The sequence below is a fragment of the Berghia stephanieae genome, chromosome 4, assembly GCF_034508935.2.
Source record: "Berghia stephanieae isolate SIO BIC M18660-M18661 chromosome 4, UCSD_Bste_1.3, whole genome shotgun sequence".
NCBI lineage: Eukaryota > Metazoa > Mollusca > Gastropoda > Nudibranchia > Aeolidiidae > Berghia > Berghia stephanieae.
The window spans coordinates 6,413,051-6,438,952 of record NC_088363.1 but is presented as its reverse complement, the minus strand read 5'-3'; the positions used below and the strand labels follow the sequence as shown (position 1 = coordinate 6,438,952).

At 37.2% G+C, this 25,902-nt stretch overlaps 2 protein-coding genes across 7 annotated transcripts in view; one reads left to right on the top strand and one right to left on the bottom strand.

Moving 5' to 3' along the window:
- LOC144969954 (uncharacterized) overlaps window positions 1–25,902 on the bottom strand; it is a 102,728-nt gene that overhangs the window by 6,319 nt on the left and 70,507 nt on the right. The window lies entirely within an intron of this gene.
- LOC144969952 (serine/threonine-protein phosphatase 2A catalytic subunit alpha isoform-like) lies at window positions 5,422–10,802 on the top strand. The gene is made up of 2 exons (XM_078909040.1): window positions 5,422–6,400; window positions 8,509–10,802. Exons 1-2 carry the CDS (start codon window positions 5,846–5,848, stop codon window positions 9,124–9,126), a joined length of 1,173 nt encoding a protein of 390 aa, XP_078765166.1. The 5' UTR covers window positions 5,422–5,845; the 3' UTR covers window positions 9,127–10,802.

Here is a 25,902-nt window from a genome sequence, read left to right as displayed (position 1 = left end):
ACAAACATCCAGATGATTAACACGACACGCATGTCATTGTAATTAGAATTATCTTTCTCTATATTCATTATCCATGAAGAATCACGAAACCCAGTGATCAGAATAATAATAATTATAATATTATTATCATTATTATTATTATTATTATTATTATTATTATTATTATTATTATTATTATTATTATTATTATTATTATTATTATTATTATTATTATTATATTATAATAATAATAATAATAATAATAATAATAATAATAATGGTTTTGTGAAATTGTTTGTATGTTTTGATTTTTGTCCTCGGTTTTGACGAACTGTCTAAAAATAAACTTAAATCTTTCAACTTTAATATAAAGACCTTGAACTCCATGACCTTTGACCTCAACGCTGATGAAATAATCGATTATTCTTAAAGATAACATCGCACATCAAATTCCAGGAAGTTGAATGGGATAAGATTACACGGTATTGCTTAGAATTAAAGGCCGTTTTGGTTTGGTTACATTTACATGAATGTGAACTATGCTTGGAACCAGGATGTAAGAAAAAACTATGTTTTGAAGTTTATTAAAGGGTTTTACGGCGCTTGCGACACATTGAAGTCATTTCAGCACCAGTAAAAAGGAAGAAAATGGGATAGTCAAAACATTCTAGGTCTATAATTAAAAGCACACAAGAAAATTAAGGCAACGGAGAATGGTAAAAAAAAAAACAAAAAACAAAAAGATGTAAATTCAATGAGCAAACTATGAGTAAGATAGTATGCGCTTGGCTAAGAATCTCATAATATTGCCATCCGGAAGTATAACGGATCAACACACAAAATTGTGTGTATCCATGAACGTTTATAGTCAGATTAATACAGTTCAGTGAGCATTACTCATAAACGAGGATGGCAAAAAATAATAACAAAGACAAGAGTAACGTCATCTTCGAACTATCTATACTTAGTTTGAGATCACCTAAAAGTCTCATCAAGCCAAGGATCCCACAAAGAGGAGCACACTAAAATGTTTACATAATTCATTCAAAACAATATATATACCAAGCCATTCCATTCCAAGACAAAGACAGAAAGCGAATTGAAAAACAGATAAAAGGGGATAGAAGACAAAGAAAATGACCTCCTGCCCACCATGGGAGGTCGAAGGGGCCCGCCCAGCCAGAAATAGATAGATAGATAGATAGATAGATAGATAGATAGATAGATAGATAAATAGATATATAGAAAGAAAGATAGATAGAGATAGATAGATAGATAGATAGATAGATAGATAGATAGATAGATAGATAGATAGATAGATAGATAGATAGATAGATAGATATTATTTTTTATTATTTTTTTAAATATTTACCACAATGTTTGAGACAGTCTACATTAATGTTTCAGGCTTAATTTGCCATCGTCAGGACTGAGTTGTTTTGTTGACTGTTGTTGTTTCTTGAAGTGGTTCCGGTTTAAAGTTGATTAACAAGAACTTCCTTCGATGTGGACACGTTCCGTACATCTCACTTTTCGTGTTGAGTGTGGCTTCACGAGGGTGTTTGATTATAGTATATTTCTCTTCCAGGCATAAGCTACATTGTTTTGATGTTGGTGGGTATCCTGTTGCTTTAGATAAAATTTTCCATGAAATGTTGTGGTCTAGTTTGTTGTTTTTTAATTTCCAAATATGTTCGCTGAGTTTTGTGGATGTTTTTTTTTGTTAGTGTTTCTAAATGTTGAGGTGTGGAGGTTGTATCTTGTTTTGAAATTATTTTCTGTTAGTCCTACATATTTTTCTTGTTTGTTTGTTTTAGTTTCTGTGACTGTGGCTTGGTAAATTAAACTTGATTCTAAGCATTGTTTGTTTAGCGGGCAACAGGATACACACCAACATCAAAACAATGTAGCTTATGCCTGGAAGAGAAATATACTATAATCAAACACCCTCGTGAAGCCACACTCAACACGAAAAGTGAGATGTACGGAACGTGTCCACATCGAAGGAAGTTCTTGTTAATCAACTTTAAACCGGAACCACTTCAAGAAACAACAACAGTCAACAAAACAACTCAGTCCTGACGATGGCAAATTAAGCCTGAAACATTAATGTAGACTGTCTCAAACATTGTGGTAAATATTTTAAAAAATAATAATTCGCTCCATTACTACATGTCGAGCACTTTTCGTACCATATTTGTATCAAACACGATTCAATAGATAGATAGATAGATAGATAGATAGATAGATAGATAGATAGATAGATAGATAGATAGATAGATAGATAGATAGGAAGATAGGTAGATAGATATATAGACAGATATATATATATATATATATATATATATATATATATATATATATATACATATATATATATATAGAATGATAGATAGATAGGTAGATAGATAGATCGACAGATAGATAGATAGATAGATAGAAAGAAAGAAAGATAGATAGATAGATAGATAGATAGATAGATAGATAGATAGATAGATATATAGATAGATAGGTAGATAGATATATAGACAGACAGACAGATAGATAGATAGATAGATAGATAGATAGATAGATAGATAGATAGATAGATAGATAGATAGAGAGATAGAGAGATGGATAGATAGATAGATAGATAGATAGATAGATAGATAGATAGATAGATAGACGGATAGAGATATAGATAGATATATAGATAGATAGATAGACAGGTAGATAGATAGATAGATTAATATATAGACAAATAGATAGATAGACAGATTGATAGATAGAGAGAGAGAGAGGAGTGGGAGAGAGAGAGAGAGAGAGAGTGAGAGTGAGAGAGAGAGAGAGACAGAGAGAGATAGAGAGAGAGACAGAGAGATATATATAGAGAGAGACAGAGAGAGAGGGAGAGATAAAGAGAGAGAGAGAGATAGAGAGAGAGAGAGAGGGAGAGAGAGAGAGAGAGAGAGAGAGAGAGAGAGAGAGAGAGAGAGAGAGAGAGAGAGAGGAAATGTCGGAGGACCATTATGGTACATCGCACGACACGATGATATTTCATATATCTTCAATACCGTTCTTATCCAAAGGAACATTAATAAGAATGATAATGTAATAAACGATTCCCATAAAGCTGGTATCCGCGAAGCTATTACAGAAGGAAAGAAATTGACGTCACTCAGCTCCTTGTTATTGTTTTTAGACCGGCACTTGGGTGATTAGTTCTCAACAAATTATATCAATCAGACAATAAACGTTCAAGATCACACATAGTTTGTTTTTTTTTGTTTTGTTTTGTTTTGTTTATTTTGTATTCTTTTGTGTTTTTCTGTTTTTTGTTGTTTTTTATTTTGTTGGTTTTTTTTGGGTTTTTTTTGTGTGATGGTACGTTATATTTGACTGGCGGAAGTTGTGAGTATAGCACCTAAACGCATATCGTCAAAATCTCCGGTTCGAGAACATTTGCCAAGATGAGAGTCATTTAAATCGATCGATATATGAAGGACGAGTTTTCTGACCAAATTTTAAATATCTAGTAGTCTATGTGTTTCTCCAGAGTACGGCAGACCAAGCTTTCAATCCTATGCGTTGAACGCAGTGACATCTATAGATAGTATGCGCTAGGCTAAGAAGCTTTTAACATTGCCATCCGGAAGTATAACGGACCAACACACAAAACTGTGTGTATCCATGAACGTTTATAGTCAGGTTAATACAGTTCAGTGAGCATTACTCATAAACGAGGATGGCAAAAAAACAATAACAAAGAACTGAGTGACGTCATCCTCGATCTATCTATAGATAGTATGCAGATGACGTCACTCAGGCCTTTGTTATTGTTTTTGCCATCCGCGTTTGTGAGTTGTTCTCACTAAACTGTATTAACCAGACTATAAAAGTTCATGGTTACACAGAGTTTGTGTGTTGGTCCGTTATACTTCCGGATGGCAATGTTGTGAACTCCTTGGCCAAGCGCATTCTATCTATATTATTATGAAGTCCTAGGTTGAACGTCATCGCGATGTGAAATCGTGTTTGTTGTTTTTCTAGATATAATGAATGCGAGAAGACAAAAGTGTATTTGTTTTTTTTCAGCGTGTAAATAAATGAATAAATTAATTCCTTCTCTCATCCTAGAGAAGATATTATTATTATTATTATTATTATCATTATTATTATTATTATTATTATTATTATTATTATTATTATTATTATTATTATTATTATTATTATTATTATTATTATTATTATTATTATTTTTATTATTATTATTATTATTATCATTATAATAATAATAATAATAATAATAATAATAATAATAATTATTATTATTATTATTATTATTATTATTATTATTATTATTATTATTATTATTATCATTATCATTATTATTATCATTAGTATTATTATTATTATTATTAATATTATTATTATTATTATTTCTATTATTATTATTATTATTATTATTATTATTATTATTATTATTATTATCATTATCATTATTATTATTATTATTATTATTATTATTATTATTATTATTATTATTATTATTATTATTATTATTATTATTATTATTATTATTATTATTATGATTATTATTATTATCATTATTTGATATAGCACCAAGATATTTCTCTTTAAGGTCTATTCCAAAGGACTGGAGAAACCCAGGCGTCAACCGCAGTGCAGCGCTGCAAAGTGAGCTAGAGCGAGGTTATATGCTTGATCAAGGTTACACAGCGTAGCGGAGAGTCGAACTCGGAAACCTTTGGTTATGAAGCAAAAGTCCGTCCCACTGAGGGAGAATCGAACTCGGACACCTTTGGTTATGAATCAATTGTCCGTCCCACTGAGGACTGACTGTCTTATAGATAGTTGGAAGATGACGTCACTCAGGTCTTTGTTATTGTTTTTTGCCATCCGCGTTTATGAGTAATGCTCACTGAACTGTATTAACCTGACTATAAACGTTCATGGATACACACAGTTTTGTGTGTTGGTCCGTTATACTTCCGGATGGCAATATTATGAGCTTCTTAGCCAAGCGCATACTATCTATAACTGTAGCTATCGGTGTGTTTACATTATGCATGGAAATCATTCATTCCAACCAGCCCATAGTTCACGTCGGGGTCAATGATGCCATGATGCAATGTTGCCAAAAATAGAACATGACGATGAATCCAATGAGTCATGTTGACCTTTACGTTCAGCCAACGTTCTAACATGGCGTACGCGGTGCGCGACTCGCTTATTCACAACATCAGCGTATTAACCGATTTATTATTTAACTAGTTGGCTTATATAAAGGCTATCAGTGTTTGTCAAGGTGCTAAGCTTACACGACTTTACATTATCCGAATGACGAGGGGTTTGCAGTTATACGGAATTAAGATAGGGGACAAAGTTATCTTCACCGGTACATGTGACGAATACTGGGTATAAATACGACGAGAGATCACGACCAAAGCCAGTGTACTTCGATACTTCCATCGCTTCACAGCTTCTATTTAACACAACTTGAGATTAAGCCATAGACTTTTATTTACAACCAGTGCTAATATTATTACTATTATTATTTTACCACTAGCAGCGACTATCAACATCGTAAGAACTAGAAAACTGCGGGGTAAATTAAAAACATTGGAGATAAATCTGGCCTGGATAACGAAACGAAATTATTCTATTTACCATACAAAGTATATCGGCTTCAACAGATTTCGTCGAGAATTTAAACCACGAACGACAACACCAACTGACAGACGTCTGCAAAAAGTTGTGCTTTTATTTCTTTTTTTTTTTCATTAGAATATTTTCTCAGTTTTTAATAAATTTTGCATAAATTAATTATAAACGAGATTAATTTATGCAAATTTAACACATAAAGATGGAGAATTCAGATAATCTAAAGGAACTTTATGACGATGAGATGATAAATAGCGTATTGAACAATCCTTTATTCGGCACACGCTTGGATCATCATTCGTCACAAACATACACGACTACAGTAACAGCACAAACTACAACTACATCATCATCATTATCGTCATCATCAAAATCATCATCGTCGTCCTCATCATCATCATCATCATCGTGTTCAAAGCCCCCTACCGTTAGCCACAGCATTAGAACCGTAGAACCAGCATCGGTCAAGGAGATCGACCAATGGATTGACCAGCTACGCCAGTGCAATATTCTATCGGAGCAGCAAGTGGCGTCATTGTGTCAGAAAGCCAAAGAGGTCTTTTCCAAGGAGTCCAACGTGGTCAGCGTGCCTAGTCCAGTGACCGTCTGCGGGGACATCCACGGTCAGTTCTTCGACCTGGTGGAGTTATTCAATATAGGAGGAGATGTGCCCGAGACCAATTACTTATTCATGGGAGACTACGTGGACAGAGGCTACCATTCTGTGGAGGTCATTTCTCTACTCGTTGCTTTAAAGGTCAGTGAATTTGTTTAGTTATCTAGCTATGATATTATTAGCGAGTTAACGTCACGTTCCCAACCTATAGCGATCGACCAACAGCTTGGAAGAAAACGGAGATATGTCCTTAGACTCTGAGGAGATATCTTCATTTTCTTCCACGTCGTTCGTCGATCGATCGATCCGGTTGGGGCTACCATTCGGTGGAGGTCATGTCCCTACTCGTTGCTTTAAAGGTCACTGAAACTGCTTAGTTATCTAGATATGACATTCTATTAGCGAGTTAACGTCACGTTCCCAACCTATAGATAGTTCGAAGATGACGTCACTCTCGTCTTTGTTATTGTTTTTTGCCATCCGAATTAATGAGTAATGCTCACTGAACTGTATTAACCTGACTATAAACGTTCATGGATACACACAGTTTCGTGTGTTGGTCCGTTATACTTCCGGATGGCAATGTTATCAGCTTCTTAGCCAAGCGCATACTATCTATAGCGATCGACCAACAACTTGGAAGAAAACGAAAATTTGTCCTTAGACTCAGAGGAGAGATCTTCATTTTCTTCCACGTCGTTCGTCGATCGCTACAGGTTGGAAACAGAACCGTTAACTTGCTAATGAATCAGAGGATCGGAAGGTCCAGGGTTCGAGTCTCGCTCTGTGTGACATATAATTGAATGTTGGGAAAAGATTCTTTACTCACATTCTCTCATCGTACTCAAATGTAAAATGAGTTCCTGGTCGTTAACAGCGTTGTCTCTGTCGGAAATAAAATTTTAATATCGCCTAACAGGCGTCATGCCCCGTCCTACATATCAAATGTTGTTGGGCTGGGACCCCTTACAAAACGAATCCTGCACGTTTAGTGGATATTGCGCTATATAAATGGCCAAGTTAAAAATAAAATAAGTACCAGGCTATAGGCGAAGAAGGATATTGTCCAAAAAGGGCGCACAGCAGGCTGCTTCTACTGCATGATATGAAAATTTTATTCCATAATAAGGCTGGCTGAGAGAATAAATGGAGCATTGAGATTCGCATTAAGCATGGTGATTCCATGACACCCGCTACACAAACGTTTATTTCTATTCTCATTTTAAAATGCTGCATGCTGCTTTCTTTGATGGGCATGGGGTAAACATTTATAGAAGGAACGAAGTTGACGTCACTCAGCTCTTTGTTATTGTTTTTAAGCCAGCCATTTTTATGAGCAGTTAATTCTAACTAAATTCTATCAATCAGAATATAAACATTAACGGTTACGAATAGTTTTGTGTTTTTGATACGTTATATTTGGGTGGCGGATGTTGCGAGCATTTTACCTAAACGCATAGCATCTTATTGCTTTAAATGAGGCGGAACGAAAAGACCAACACGAAATAACTTGTAAGCAAAATCCGCGAAGCACGCATTCATTGATCGGTGAAGTCGTGCCCGGAATAGATCTGATGAAGTGAATTCAGTGGACCGTTAGATCAATCGTTGAACTGTTATGGATTGTGTCAGCATTTACATGAAAATAGCGCCCTGTTTGAATATCTTTTTTGAATAAAGTTAAATAGAGTTTAAAAAAAAAACCAATTAAAAAAGAAAGAAAGAAAATAAAAAGGAAGTTAAATCAATGTGCAAATTTCTTTGCTAAGATTGCTTGTAAATTTTTTAAATTTTTTTTTTTATTCTTTATGATTTGAAATATATTTATCTATCTATTTATTAATCAATCTATCTATACATCTACATATCTATATATGTCTCTCCAACACGTACACACACACACACACACATACACACACAGACACTCACACTATCTATCTCTCTGAATATATATATAATATATATATATATATATATATATATATATATATATATATAAACACAAACCCTCTTCATTTCTTTCTCTCCTTCATTTCTTCCTTTCCTTCTTCTTCTTCTTCTTCTTCTTCTTCTTCTTCTTCTTCTTCTTCTTCTTCTTCTTCTTCTTCTTCTTCTTCTTCTTCTTCTTCTTCTTCTTCTTCTTCTTCTTCTCTTTTCTGCATACAACGGAGAAAATATTCAAGCCCGATGTTATTTTACAATGATAATATCCATCCCATAATTTCCATCCCATAATATCCATCCCACAGATACGCCATCCAGACAGAATCACCATTCTCCGAGGAAACCACGAAAGCCGTCAAAGCTCCCAAGTCTACGGATTCTACGACGAATGTCTACGGAAATACGGCACCGCCGACGTCTGGAAACAATTCACAGACCTCTTTGACTACCTCCCTCCCTGCGCTCTCGTGGACGGGGAGGTCTTTTGCGTCCACGGCGGGCTCAGCCCCTCCATTGACACACTAGACCACATTCGAACCCTGGACCGCATCGAGGAGGTCAACCACGAGGCGCCCATCGGTGACCTGCTGTGGTCCGATCCTGAAGCCCGGCCGGGGTGGTCGTATTCTCCTCGCGGCGCGGGATATTGTTTCGGACAGGACATCTCGGAAGCGTTCAACACTAGCAATAATTTAACAATGGTGGCCAGAGCTCATCAGATGGTCATGGAAGGATTTCTATGGTGCCACAACAAGAACGTTCTGACGGTCTTCAGTGCTCCAAATTATTGCTACAGGTCAGGGAACCAGGCGGCTATTATGGAGATCTACGAGGACGGGACCAGTTCGTTGAAGCAGTTTGACCACGCACCGAGGCAAGGAACTGGAAACGTTCAAAGGAATATCCCGGATTATTTTCTATAGAGTCCAAATATTAAAGATACTTGTAACAGTAGACTTATATGAGATTACCCGTGCTTTCATGTGCTGTGATATACACTGGATTTGCTTAAGTGTTTGACAAGGAGTTCAAAGTGCTTTATTAGGAGTCCCAAGCTAACGACAACACAACCTTACTCTGAAAAGAAAACTATTATTAAAAACTTAGACCAGAAAACCCGTCCTTCAAATTTTGATGAAATAAAATGATCATCATCTTGTCACATAAATATCAAAACCTGAGACTTCACGGAAGTCCCAGGTTTGAGAGTATTTACCAAGATGAGAGTAATTTTAATAGATCGATATTTGAAGGACGAGTTTTCTGATCATAAAGTTTAAATACTAGTTTGTTTGTTTTTCTTTTCAGAGTAGGGTTGGATAAAAATGGATTGTGGATATGACATCATATGTCCTATAGATAGTATGCGCTGGGCTTAAAAGCTCACAACATTGCCATCCGGACGTATAACGCACCAACACACAAAACTGTGTGTAGACTTGAAGGTTGATAGATAGTTCGAAGATGACGTCACTCAGGCCTTTGTTATTGTTTTTGCCATCCGCGTTTGTGAGTTGTTCTCACTAAACTGTATTAACCAGACTATAAAAGTTCATGGTTACACAGAGTTTGTGTGTTGGTCCGTTATACTTCCGGATGGCAATGTTGTGAACTCCTTGGCCAAGCGCATTCTATCTATAGATAGTGACGTCATCTTCGAACTATCTATAGATATTATGCGCTGGGCTAAGAAGCTCATAACATTGCCATCCGGAAGTATAACGGACCAACACACAAAACTGGTGTATCCATGAACGTTTATAGTCGGGTTAATACAGTCGAGTGAGCATTACTCATAAACGCGGATGGCAAAAAACAATAACAAAGACCTGACTGACGTCATCTGCATACTATCTATAGTCTGGTTAATACAGTTAAGTGAGAAGTACTTATAAACGCGGATGGCAAAAACAATAACAAAGGCCGGAGTGACGTCAACTAAGATCTTTCTATAGTTAGAATGCGCTTGGCCAAGGAGTTCACAACATTGCCATCCGGAAGTATAACGGACCAACACACAAACTCTGTGTAACCATGAACTCTTATAGTCTGATTAATACAGTTTAGTGAGAACAACTCACAAACGCGGATGGCAAAAACAATAACAAAGGCCCGAGTGACGTCATCTTCGAACTATCTATAGAATGTAATTTAAAACGGGTATCTAAGTAAATCATATATTGAACACATCTTTGAAATCCCAGGGAAAATACGATTCAATAGTCTGATGTCACGCCGCCCGGCAACGGCGCCCATCTTGGTTCTAAACAAAGAAAATCATGACTTTTTATTTTTCATGCTGGCTAGAACTTTTTATATGCCTTGTGATCAGAATGTGTAAAAGTCAAAACATGATCAAATTATGTGTTTTTTTTTCCTCTGGATACGCTTTATGGTCGCCGGAGAAATATTTCATACGGGCGTCCGCCATTGTTCCGATAGATTAGAGCCAGTGTTACTAAGTTACCATGCGTCATAAGGAAGGAAGTGACGTTACGACTGTTGAAGTGTATTGTTCCTATTTAAAGTGCTTTAGTTCTCTAGAATGGTGACAATACAATATGATATTTTATGATTAAATCAAATAATATAATAATCACAGCCCTATCCTCCATCTTTGTTATAATTTGTCATAAAATGAGGCATTTTTAGTAAACTTACGATGAAAAATTCAATCAGATTAATATTCGAATTGCACCGAACACTGTTGGCGGTCAGCTACTCAATTTACACCTGAGTACGATGAAAGAATGTGAGTAAAGAGTCTTTTCCAAGGACTCAACTATACACCGAGCGAGGCTCGAATCCGGGACCTTAGACGCACAATAATAACAAAAAACTAGTCAACAAGGCACAAACTTGAATCCTCACAGAACTTTCGAGATTGAAAACAGTTGACTCTCATGAAACTCTTTGTACCTGTCACGGGCTGTTTTCCTCTCAACATGACACCAGAATTTAGCAAAATATCAAAACCAATTTTTTTACATTTTGGCTAGAAATCATGAAAATCTATTTTTCCAATTTGGCCAGAAAAATTTTCTTTCAAATCCCGACGATTGAAATGACATCAAACTTGTCAAATCTCTCAAATCTGACACTTCTCTGAAATCTCAGGTTTGAGAATGTTTGACAAGTTGAAGGTCATTTCAATCAACGGATGTTTGAAATTTAAGTTTTTCTGTCCATTTTTAAAAATTCTTTTCTTTTTTCTTTAAAACCTTTTTTGGCAGAGTATTATAGGATAGCATGAAGACAAAACGCTTATTGTAGCCTACTCGTATGGTGAGTTGGCTTTTAAATCAGTCAAGTGCGCTCCAAATAAAAAACAATGAGTTGATACTAATTTTCAACCGGGTCTATTCCAATGGAAGAATGGAATAACCCAGGCGTCAGCCGCAGTGTAGAGCCGCAAAATGAGCTAGGGCGAGGTGACTTGCTCTAGGCCACACAACGAGGCGGGTAGATAGTCGAACTCGGTACCTTTTGTGTACGAAGCTAAGACTGAACCGCTGAGCCAAGCTGTCCCATTATCATTTGACACGTTGGACTCAATACGGAAAGCCGTACTTCAAAAACACTCAGGATTAGATGTGTTATAATAAGATAATGAAGACAATTATAACCTCTTGAACTCTCTAAATATATGTGTGCGCGGCTATGTGGTCGTGTGGTGTAACACTCGCTTTCGGATCAGACGGTCTTGGGTTCGAGTCTCGCTCGGCGCATTGTTGAGTCCTTGGAAAAGGCTCTTTACTCACATTCTCTCCTCATCGTACACATGTGTAAAATGAGTACCTGGCTGTTAAAAGCGTTGTCTCTGTCTGCAAATAAATGCACTATCGCCTTAAAGGCATCATGTCGTCTCGTTCTACGCATTACGTATTGATGTTGGTCAGGTACCCCTTAAACACGTTTAGTGAATATTGTCCTTTATAAAAGCTCAAGTTAAAAAAAACTTCGTTCTAATTCTATCTATTGATAGTATGCAGATGACGTCACTCAGGCCTTTGTTATTGTTTTGCCATCCGCGTTTGTGAGTTGTTCTCACTAACTGACTTAAAGCATCATAAAGTTCATGGTTCACAGAGTTTGGTGTGGTCCGTTTATTCGGATGCAATGTTAATCCTTGCAAGCGCATTTATCTAACTTTCAGAGAATTTCCTTCTTTTATTACTATCAATAAAAATTTATTTATTATAATTATACATTAAAATTTTATATTTTTATCAATATATATATAATGTTGTATTATGGTTTAAATACAGAGAAATTCTATGAATGTAAAAATGAAACATAACAGGTATCGAAATTCATCTCTTTATTATACTCGTAAGTAGTGGGTCACGATAGCTCAGTAGATAGAGCACTCACTTCGCACGCAAAGTGACCGAGTTCGATGCCGGGCGAAGTCGAGTTTTAATTTTTTCCTACTCACCCCACCCCTATCAGCTATCCACCCAGCAGTGATTGGGTAGCTGAGCCTGTTAGATATGGCGGAAAGTATTTTGAGGATAGAAAACTATTGATATTGTCCGTAGTTTCACGCTATAGAAACCTTGATAAACTTCAACTCCATGGGCCGAATGGTGTGAAAGTGACCTCTCCAAAAAGATAGAACAAAGATGACGTCACTCAGGTCTTTGTTATTGGTTTTGTTTGTTTGTTTTTTTTTTTTTTTGCTGTCCATGTTTATGAGTAATTCATCCTGTCATGTAAACTGTATTACTAACCAACTTTAATAAACTTCGATGGTTACAACATTTTTTTTTTTTTATGCTACGAACGAACCACAAACAAAACTTTGTGTACCGTTATATAACGTTTACTAGTCCCTGGTTAATACAGTTTAGTGAGAATTTAATCAAAAACGCGGATGGCAAAAAACAACAACAAAGACCCGAGTGACGTCATAGATGTGTTACACATTCCACCCTCTATTCTTCAACACGGCATGTGATGACGATAGTATTGTATAGAGTCAATATTGAATCAATTATAAAACTACCTAACTTTGTAAAAACACAAACTCTAAAATTGTGACCAGAAAACTCGTCCTTCAACCATCGATCGATTAAAATGACCCTCATCTTGTCACAAACTCTCAAACCTGGGACTGGCACCGAGTCCTTCATATAAAGTCTCAGGTTTGAGAGCTTTTGACAAGATGATAGGGTCGTTTTAATCGATTGATATTTGAAGGACAAGTTTTCTGGCCAAAATTTTAAATACGTGAGAATACTTAATCGGATGACGTGAAATACTTATCTATGTAAATTGGAATGTTTGCCATAGAGGAATATATGGAAGAAATACTTCAGAATATCCCAAGGATTGTCATTTAATCTACATAATTCTTTTATCTTTTTAGAAAAGATATTAAAGAGACTTTTTCTTCACACCTTGAGGAAATATCTCTTTAAGGTATATCGCCTTAAGAAAAGCCTAAAACAACCCAGGCGTCAACCGCAGCGCAGCGCCGCAAAGTAAACAATATGGCTAATTGTTTTTCCAAGGACAAAAGGTTGTAGTTAATGCTAGAATTAATTTCCATTTCTGCCATTACTCAGAAAATAATGAATCAGAAAATTCGTTCCACTATTTTCTCTGTATTATATTTTTATCACATGTTATGTATAGAAATGTATAGCCACAAGTGTTATAGCTGTGATATTCATGTTTTATACTCTAACTATATAACGCTACCATTTGTTCATATAATAAAATATCCGTATGCATACAAGATACGATTCCATATTATTTCTTACTCATTTATATATTATTATCGGGTTTCCTATAGATAGTATGCAGATGAGCGTCTATCAGGCCTTTTTATTGTTTTGACATCCGCGTTTGAGTGTCTCACGAAACTGTATTAACCTGACTAAAACGTTCATGGTATTACACAGAATTTGTGTGTTGGTCGTTATACTTTCGGATGGCATGATTGCGAACTCCCTTGGCCAAGCGCATTCATAATTAAAGCTCAATGGCATGATTAAATTACAATTCCATGTGCTCGAGGTCATTGGTCAAATTTCAAAGTGTGCTCGAAATGACACACATTGTGAAAAGTGTTACAGTTCGAGAAATACCCACGTTACAATTGGTCATTTTGCTCAGCATGGCTCATGGGTATGTTTACAACTTTCATAAACAAAGCAGCGTGTTTAGATGCATTGAGAAATGTCCAATAGATAGAATGTTCTTGGCCAAGGAGTTCACAACATTGCCATCCGGAAGTATAACGGACCAACACACAAACTCTGTGTAACCATGAACTTTTATAGTCTGGTTAATACCGTTTAGTGAGAACAACTCACAAACGCGGATGGCAAAAACAATAACAAAGGCCTGAGTGACGTCATCCGCATACTATCTAAAGACACCTAGATAACCACGCCTCTCGGACAGCCGTCATAATGTAAACAATGACAGTGATTGGATAACATAGCGAACTACACATGTTTTACTATCGATGTAAAATAGTCACTGTTCTACCGCTTGATCAATAGAACCATCACAGAAAACTATGTGTTAACTTAAACGTTTATAGTGTGATCCAGAAAATCATGTGATAACTAGTCACCCATTTGGCGGTATGAAAACAATAACAACGACCAGAGAGAGGTCTATTTCATTCACGTTATTGTTTATAAACAAACAACTATGTTCGTCCGAGCACGTGCGAAGGTGTGTCATAATTTCTATGTTTTGATTGGTCAAAACTCCACCGGTTAATTAACCAGTAAATTTTTGACCAATCAAACAGGGTGACTAGTTATCACATGATTTTCTTGATCGGATTATTAACGTTTAAATTTAGACATAGTTTTCTGTGTTAGTTCTATAGATAGAATGCGCTTGGCCAAGAAGTTCACAACATTGCCATCCGGAAGTATAACGGACCTACACACAAACTGTTGTAACCATGAACTTTATAAGTCTGGTTAACAAGTTTTGTGAGAACAACTCACAATCGCGGATGGCAAAAACTACAAAGGCCATGAAGTGACGTCATCTTCGAACTATCTATAGTCTGGTTAATACAGTTTAGTGAGAACAACTCACAAACGCGGATGGCAAAAACAATAACAAAGACCTGAGTGACGTCATCTGCATACTATCTATTGATCAAGCGGTAGAACAATGGGTATTTTACTTAAACACATACCATCGATAGTAAAGCCTGTGTAGTTTGCTGTGTCTGCCAATCACTGCCATTGTTTACGCCGAGAGGCGTGGTTATCTACCTGTCTATTGTTTTACAGCAACAAATCATGTGATGGAAGACGAAAACATGAATATAGATCGCTTCCATTGGTAGAGCACTCGCTTCACACCCAAAGGGCCGAGGTCGATCACGTGTGAAGTCATTATTTGTTTTCATACCCTCCCCCCCCCCCCTTGTTATCCACGCAGCCTATTCATCCAGCAGTGATTAGGTAGCTGGGTCTGTTTGATCTGGCGGAAAGCACGTTATTGTCGTAGATTAGAGTCCTATCCAAAGGACAGTAAGCAATTGGTATTGTCTGTTTCACGCTTTAGAAACCGGGACAAACCCTGGCTCCATGGGCATATAGGCTCTGAAATATTAATTTTTTCAATATATTTTTGTACCTCATCTTGTCAAAAACGCTCAAACCCGATACTTCGATCCAAGTTTGAGTGGGTTTTTTTTACCAAGATTAGGGTCATTGTAATCGACGGATGAGATTTCTGGCCAAAATTTCAAATACAAGTTTTTCAAGAGTGCGGCAGATAGCCATTTATAGAGGGCTAATGCGGGGGGGGGGGGGGGGGGGCGTGTGATACAAACTGTCTAGGCTTGGATTCTGCTATAATAGTCGCCCATCCTGTCAATGACCACATTTGATGTCGCTTGAGGTTGTCACAAGATCCTAAGACCGTGACGCCACAGAGTAAGAAGTTAAAGGTAAGAATCTGTTACAAAACGCTCTTATCTAATCTGACCTACTTTTGAAGTGGATACGAAGGGTAAATGATAAAACATTACACTCAAGTGTGTTGCTATGATGTCATCAGATGTGTGGCTATCAGGCAGAGCTATCTTGATAACATGCCTAGCAGACGAGTCAGTCCGTGGCCTTCATCAAGCCATTGCCCGAGACTGACCGTAGCCATCGTTAACTGACAGCCTGACACTAAAACCATCTAAGACTCAAATTTTGACCTCATTTTTAGGTTTATGGACCGCCTTGCATCGTGGCCTTCGTAAAGTTATGGCCTGGCACTGACCAAAAAATGACATCAAAATGCCAGTCTTTTGCCACAAAGGAAAACAAATCGTGAGTTGTATTCAATAGTTCAACCAATGAAATGACTTGTTTCCATGAGCTCTACTAACGACAACTCACTAGGCGGTGCAAAAACCAAATAATGACGTCAAACTGCCAGTCCTTTTGGATTTCAGTATCAAGCTATAACATAACGATGGCTACGGCCTGACACTAACACCATCTAAGACCCATATTTAGACGTCATTTTTAGGTTTATGGACCGCCTACCATAGCCATCGTTAAATTATAGCCACTAGGACTTATAGTTTGATGTCATTCTTTAGGTTTTTGCACGTCCAGTGAGTTGTCGTTTGTAGTGTTCAAGGAAACAAGTGATCCCATTGGTTGAACTATTGAATACAACTCACGATTTGTTTTCTTTTGTGGCCAGAGACTTGTCATTTGACATCATTTTTTGGTCAGTGTCAGGCTGGATGTGAACGATGGCTACGCGCCTAGTGAGTCTATAATAGTGATCCCATAGGTTGAAGTGTTGAATACAAATCACGATTTGTTTTCTTTTGTGGTCAGAGACTTGTCTTTTGACGTCATTTGATGGTCAGTGTCAGGCTAATGAAATTACATAACACGGTGTCGACAAATGTAACCATAATTTATGCTCATTTTCGGCAAAGATCCATATTATAGGCTATGAGTTTGTCTCAGACCAGATACAGAGGTAGCGTCCATTTCGGCAAAGATCCATAGAGGCTATCAGTTTGTCTCAGACTCGATACAGAGGTAGCGTCCATTTCGGCAAAGATCCATAGAGGCTATCAGTTTGTCTCAGACTCGATACAGAGGTAGCGTCCATTTCGGCAAAGATCCATAGAGGCTATCAGTTTGTCTCAGACTCGATACAGAGGTAGCGTCCATTTCGGCAAAGATCCATAGAGGCTATCAGTTTGTCTCAGACTCGATACAGAGGTAGCGTCCATTTCGCAAAGATCCATAGAGGCTATCAGTTTGTCTCAGACTCGATACAGAGGTAGCGTCCATTTCGGCAAAGATCCATAGAGGCTATCAGTTTGTCTCAGACTCGATACAGAGGTAGCGTCCATTTCGGCAAAGATCCATAGAGGCTATCAGTTTGTCTCAGACTCGATACAGAGGTAGCGTCCATTTCGGCAAAGATCCATAGAGGCTATCTGTCTCAGACTCGATACAGAGGTAGCGTCCATTTCGGCAAAGATCCATAGAGGCTATCAGTTTGTCTCAGACTAGATACAGAGATAGCGTCCATTTCGGCAAAGATCCATAGAGGCTATCAGTTTGTCTCAGACGAGATACAGAGGTAGCGTCCATTTCGTCAAAGATCCATAGAGGCTATGAGTTCGTCTCAGACTAGATACAGAGGTAGCGTCCATTTCCTCTGTCAAATCCTTCTCTTAAACTAAATATGCCATCTTAATTTCCCTTGTGTTTACATGACTCTTTTCCTGTGTCGATTTGCATGGCGTAATGTGTCTTGCAAGAACTAATTTCCCTTGGACTTACATGACATGTGTTTTGCATGAACTAATTTTCCTTGGACTTACATGACATGTGTCTTGCATGAACAAATTTCCCTTGGACTTACATGACATGTGTCTTGCAAGAACTAATTTCCCTTGGACTTACATGACATGTGTCTTGCAAGAACTGATTTCCCTTGGACTTACATGACATGTGTCTTGCATGAACTAATTTCCCTTGTGCTTACATGGCATGTGTCTTGCAAGAACTAATTTCCCTTGTGCTTACATGGCATGTGTCTTGCAAGAACTAATTTCCCTTGTGCTTACATGGCATGTGTCTTGCAAGAACTAATTTCCCTTGTGCTTACATGGCATGTGTCATGCAAGAACTAATTTCCCTTGTGCTTACATGACACGTGTCTTGCAAGAACTAATTTTCCTTGTGCTTACATGGCATGTGTCTTGCAAGAACTAATTTCCCTTGTGCTTACATGACATGTGTCTTGCAAGAACTAATTTTCCTTGTGCTTACATGACATGTGTCTTGCAAGAACTAATTTTCCTTGTGCTTACATGACATGTGTCTTGCATGAACTAATTTCCCTTGGACTTACATGACATGTGTCTTGCAAGAACCGACAAACCTCTGAATCTATAATCTTCCTATAAATAAATAAATAAATAAATAAATAAATAAATAAAAAAATAAATAAATAAATAAATAAATAAATAAATAAATAAATAACACGTATTTGAAATTTTGGACAGAAAACTCCTACTTCAAATATCGATCGATTTAATGAACCACATCTTATCAAAAACTCTCGAACCTGGGACTTTTTTAAAGTCCTCCATGAAGCCCCAGGTTTGAGGATATTTTTTTTTTGGCAAGATGAGGATCATTCTAATCGATTGTCATGTGAAGGACGAGTTTTCTGTCCAAAATTTTAAATACCTGTTTGTTTGTTGTTTTTTTTTTTCTCTTTCAAGTAAAAATATAAAAACAAAACAATTCCTATCATTACGGTGTCTTTATATTATGGCAAATGCTCACAAAACTGTGGGGCTCATTGATTCGGCTATTTGGCATGTCCCAAAAGTGACTATAGATAGTATGCAGATGACGTCACTCAGGCCTTTGTTATTGTTTTTGCCATCCGCGTTTGTGAGTTGTTCTCACTAAACTGTATTAACCAGACTATAAACGTTCATGGTTACACAGAGTTTGTGTGTTGGTCCGTTATACTTCCGGATGGCAATGTTGTGAACTCCTTGGCCAAGCGCATTCTATCTATAGGTAAGAGGCATGTATTGACAAAGGCTACGCTATCAGTCGTAAGAATTCCATTCTATCACATTGTGAATAAAACATGATTTTAAAAAATTGGCCAGAAAACTCGTCCTTCAAACATCGATCAATTGAAATGACATTCACCTTGTCAAAAACTCTCAAACCTGGGACTTCAGGGAAATCTGCAATGAATTCCCAAATTTGAGAGTTTTGGACAAGGTGAAGGTCACATTAAACGATCGATATTTGAAGGACGTTTTTTCTGGCCAAATTTTAAATGTGTTTTTTCAAAGTACAGCAGCATATATAAAAATGGCTCTTATCAGTATGAATGTACCAATTGTACAAAGGGCTAGATTACTACACACAACACACACACATTAACACACATAGACAGTGATACATACACCAGTGCTGGGACTACCCGCCCAAATCATTACCCTGGTAATACACGGGTAGTGGTCTGATACCCGGGTACCCGCGGGTACCCGTGGCAGGAGTGACTTTTTGACCCAAAAAAAAAATGTTTTTTGTGTGTGAAAGGGGGGGGGGGGGAGTTATTCTTTAAATATGTTTTTTTATTCATTTATTATTTATTATTTAATACAACAAATGAAACGAAACTGAAGTAAGAAACAAGGATAATTAATTAAAATGAAACAAAAAAAACAAACCCAAAAACAAACAATCAAACAAACAAACAAACCAACAAAAAACAACCTGAGATTCCTTTAAAAGATAAGAACTAATATATAGTCTTAATCTGTTGATTCCAAAATTGAATCTAATGTGTGTTAACAAATAAAACAAAACAAAAAAATCAATGTAATTGAAAAATAAAGGAGGAAAATCTTTTGAAAAAATGTCATGTAAATGTAAATATGTAAATCAAAATTGTATTACATCCAATTATCACTCTCAGTTCGGTTTCCATTTGTTGAAGCGGGTACCCGCTACCCGCCCCTTTTACCCGAGTACTCAGTTTAACTTTATTACCCGCGGGTATCCGCTGGTACCCGGGTACCCGCCCAGCACTAACATACACACATACATACACATATAGGTATAAAGGTCGCTGCATATTAGACCATTGTGACGATAGGATTGATAATAATTGACAATAGTGAGTTAACGAAGAAGTTCCCCGAACGTTAACGATCGACTAACGACCAGGAACAAAAACCAGGATCTTTCCTCAGACGTCGCGAAGTCCCAGGTTTGAGACTTTTTTTTTTGCCAAGATGAGGGTCATTTAACTCGATCGATATTTGAAGGACGAGTTTTCTGGCCAAATGTTGAAATATGGGTTTTTTCCAAAGAACGGCAGAGTACTTATAGCTGGCAACACAATGAATCAATTGATGCTATGCGTTTAGGTAAAATACTCACAACATCCACCAGTCGGATATAACACAACAACACACAAAAGTATGCGAAGCCTTAAGGGGCGGTTTGGGTCTTCTCTAAAAAAAATTAAATTACCTATATTGGGCGGTTTTAATCATTCTGTATTGTCAATATAGGTTAAAAAACAAAATTCATGGTGAAAATTTTTAATTATCTGTGTTGATACCCATTTTGCGATCTGATTTGGGGGTCTGACATTGAAAGAAATACAACAATCTTGTGGCAAACGTTCCACAAAAACTAATGAAGGAATGACCTCCATATTCTTCCTTCCCTCTTGTCAACATTGTACCATAGTGTGTCACCATAGAGAGACTTTACGGCTTTAGCATATGGAATTTTTATTAGATCATTACAAAGTTGAGAATCAAAATGTTATGACAAAATTGATGTTAAAAATTCAGAATTAGGATTATAATTCAAAATTCACATATCTTATCCAAAAAAAAAATCTCTCTATGGTGACACAATACATTATCTCTGTCATAACTGTGGAAATTTTCAGACAATTTCATTGAATAGATTCTGAGAAACGTTTGACACAGTATCCCATACCCTTAGAAATATGACAATTTGAGAAAATAGCAAAATAGCTTCCCGTTTTTCACACTTTTCTTACTACCTGTACCATTTTCGACTGTGTTTTTCATGCCTTTATAGTCTACTTTAAGAATTTGGACTTCGATTATATTATTTCTAAGATAATAAAATATCAATTTCCACCAAAATCTCAAAATCAATTTTTCGAAGGATTTTCCCAATAATTAGACCCAAACCGCCCCTTAACCGATTTCAGTCTGATTAGTACAAGTTAGTGAGAACTAATCATTAAAATGTATGCCTAAAAACAACAACAAAGAGCTGAGAGTAACGTCAAGTTCGTTCCTTCTATTGATGCGATGCTATAGATAGTATGCAGATGTCGTCACTCAGGCCTTTGTTATTGTTTTTGTCATCCGCGTTTGTGAGTTGTTCTCACTAAACTGTATTAACCAGACTATAAAAGTTCATGGTTACACAGAGTTTGTGTGTTGGTCCGTTATACTTCCGGATGGCAATGTTGTGAACTCCTTGGCCAAGCGCATACTATCTATAGGTAAAATACTCACAACATCTGCCAGCCGGATATTACGTAACAACATAATAAAACTATGTGAAGCCTTAATAACCGTTTATTGTCTGGTTGATAGAATTTAGAACCAAAAAAAATTATCATTAACTCACTCAACCCTAACACCGACTATATCCGTAGTCTACTCGGGTTACTTTTACCCCATGCCTATTTATCACATTTTTCTAAAACAAATTATAGGCGTAGTATAAAAGCGATTTTTCTTTTTTAGTTTTAACAATGTTAATGGTAGTTGAATAAAAATATCTATGTACACGCTCATTTTTTCTACATTTTTCCAATTTTGAAAAGTAGCAAAAAAATCTCTAGGATTGAGTGAGTTAAAAGGCTGTCTGTCGCATGTTTAAAAATTAAATACAATAAAATTGAGCTTTACATAGCGCAATATCCACTAAATGTGCTCAAAGCGCTTTACAAGGGGTCCCTGGTCAACAGCAGCATTTAACATGTAGGACGGGACATGCCGCCTGTTAGGCGATAATACAATATTTCGGACAAAGACAACGCCAGGTACTCATTTTACACCTGAGTACGGTGAGAGAAAGTGAGTAAAGAGCCTATTCCAAGTACTCAACTATGCGCCGAGCGCGAGGCTCGAACCCAGGACCTTCCGAACGAAAGCGAGTGTCATACCACTAGACCACATTGTCGCACATTTACTCTCTAGGATTGCGTGAGTTCAAAGGTTGTCTGTCGCATGTTTTGCTTACACTAGGATTCAATAGTCGTAACGTCACTTCCTTCCTAATGACGCATGGTAACTTAGTAACACCGGCTCTAAACTATCGGAACAATGGCGGACGCCCGTATCAAATATTTCTCCGGCGAGCATAAAAGCGTATCCAGAGGGGGGAAAAAAACATAAATTTGATCATGTTTTGACTTTTACACATTCTGATCACAAGACATATGAAAAGTTTTGGCCAGCTTGAAGAATAAAAAGTAATGATTTTCTTTGTTTAGAACCAAGATGACCGCCGTTGCCGGGGGGCGTGACATCAGACTATTGAATCCAATTGCCTTCACCATACATCACCCGAATACCCCGAATGCCTTCTTTGGCTATTTAAAAAAAAATTCTTTCTATTTTTTCTCTTTCTTTTTCTTTCTATGCTATAGGGAATGAGATTAGCGGAAGAGTAGCGTCCCTTGATTGGACGTCACCCATAGTCTGTGACGTCACCGGCGGAAAAGTTATTAGAGACAGAACGTCATGTTGGTTGTGCGCATGCGTCTCTCGTCCTCGCTTCCGGTGAAAGCGGCTTGAGACACTTCAAAACCAAATTGATGTTCTCTCTGTAAGCTGACGTCCAATCAAGGGACGCTACTCTTCCGCTAATCTCATTCCCTATTTTGATAACACTTTTTAAAAAAACGACATTGCAGTCTCTAGTCGACGTGTACATATATGCAGGTCTGACATCCGAACTCACTTATGGGCCTACTAGTTTACATTGTTGTAACGTACAATATTTTGGCTCATATTTTTTTTAGATTTTCATTACAACAATGAATGGCCCCATAAGGAATTGGGTTATCAGACCTGCAAATAAGTGCACGTCGTCTCTAGTCAATTGACAGAATAGTCGACATCAGAAGGATCTGATGAACATTTTTTAAAGTAGTCCTTCAGAGCCATTAGGCCCATAGAGCCGGAGTTTATCCCGGTTTCTATAGCGTGTAAAGGACAATAGCAATTGCTTGCTATCCTTTGGATAAAACGCTATAATAATTCGAATATAATAATTGAGCTTTATATAGTGCAATATCCACTAAATGTGCTCAAAGCGCTTAACAAGAGGTCCCTGGTCAACAGCAACATGTAATATGGAGGACGGGACATGACGCCTGTTAGGCGATATTACAATTTTTTGGACAAAGACAACGCTGTTAACGGCCAGGTACTCATTTTACACCTGAGTACGATGAGAGAATGTGAGTAAAGAGCCTTTTCCAAGGGCTCAACTATGAGCCGAGCGTGAGGCTCGAACCCAGGACCTTCCGATACGAAAGCGAGTGCCATACCACTAGAGCCCATAGCCACGCTAGTCTATTGCAAAATACTTTCCTCCAGATCTAACAGACCCAGCTACCCAATCAATATAAGGTGGACAGGTGGGGGAAGGGGGATGCAGAAAAAAATCTCGACTGCATCTGGGATCGATCTTGGTCCCTTAGCAAGTGAAGAGCGTGCTCTACCAACTGAGCTATCGGGACCCCCGTTTATTTTTTTTTTCAAGATTAGACATCAATTTCTGATTTGCTTCGTTTAATCTTGACATTGAGGAATAGATAGAATGCGCTTGGACAAGGAGTTCACAACATTGCCATCCGGAAGTATAACGAACCAACACACAAACTCTGTGTAACCATGAACTTTTATAGACTGGTTAATACAGTTTAGTGAGAACAACTCACAAACGCGGATGGCAAAAACAACAACAAAGGCCTGAGTGACGTCATCTGCATACTATCTATATGTGAGTATATTCTGAAAATAACGATAATATTATAATATTATTATCATACCAATTCAAGGGAGAGAACAAATTAAATTCTATTGCTTGTAATTTTAAATTCACGTTTATGTCCCTTCCCTTGCCCTTGCATGATTGCTTAAGATTTTCATATTGTTGAAACTCGGGACAGATTATATAATAAAAAAGCAATTAAAAACCCAAAAAACACGCCATATTGTGTAGCATAATCTCAGCAAAATGAGCTCAAACCGCTTTACAAGGCGTCGCAACTCAACAGCAAGACTCAACTCGTAGTACAGGACAAGATACATTTAAGGCTCTATTACATTTTTTTCACACTGAGATAACCCTGTTACTGGTCTGGTAAGCTGATCGGTATGCTGAAAAAGGTGGGGAGGGGAGGGGGGGGTGGGGGCGGGTCCTCATAGCTCAGTTGGTAGAGCATACGTTTCATATGGAAAGGGACAGAGATCAATCTTAGATGAAGTCAAGATTCTTTTTTTTTTGTCCGACCCACTCTCATCCAGAAATGATTGGGTAGCTGGGTCTGTTAGATCTAGGGGAAAGTACTAGAGTTCTATCTAAAGAGTAGCAAGCAATTGCTTTTGTCCGCTTCACGCAACGGAAACCGGAATCAACTCCGGCTTCTTAGGAATAGTGGCTCTGAAGGGCTACTTTATGCTGATCTTAATGAGAGTAAATGTGTAGCTATGAGGTCTACTGGTATGACACTCGCTTTCGGAACGGAAGTCCGGGGTTCGAGCCTCGCTCGGCGCATAGTTGAGTCCTTGGAGAAGGCAATCTACTCACATTCTCTCATCGTACTGAGGTGTAAAATGCTAACCTGTCCGTTAAAAGAGAGAGAAAGGGAGAGAGAGAGAAAGAGAGAGGGAGAGTGAGAGAGAGAGAGACAGAGAGGGAGAGAGAGAGAGAGAGAGAGAGAGAGAGAGAGAGAGAGAGAGAGAGAGAGAGAGAGAGAGAGAGAGAGAGAGAGAGAGAGAGAGAGATTTTCTTTTTTCATCAAGTTTCATATACTTGACAACAAAATAGCCTGAGATGAAAAGCAATTTTGTGATGTAGTCGGTGAGCTGCTATTGTTAAAAGGTCGTATCTACAGTTCTTTGTTACGATATGAAATTACAGTAAGAAGTTTATAAATGAAGTTCAGATAAGACTTTTAAATACCGTTCCCTTTCATATCTAACCATCGGTCTATTTATCTGTCTGTCAATTTATCTATCTATCTATCTATCAATCTATCTATCTATCTATCTATCTATCTATCTATCTATCTATCTATCTATCTATCTATCTTTCTATCTATCTATCTATCTATCTATCTGTATATCTATCTATCTAACCAATCTATCTATCTATCTATCTATCTATCTATATATATATATATATATATATATATATATATATATATATATATATATATATATATATATATATATATAACCTATAATGTATTATGTATGTATCATGCTATCTATCTCGATGGATACCTGCTTCTACCTGCTTCTCACATCTGTCCCTCAAACTTCCTCTCTTTGTTCCCAAGAAGTGCATCAGAAACACACACACACACATACACACACACATACACACACACATACACACATACACACA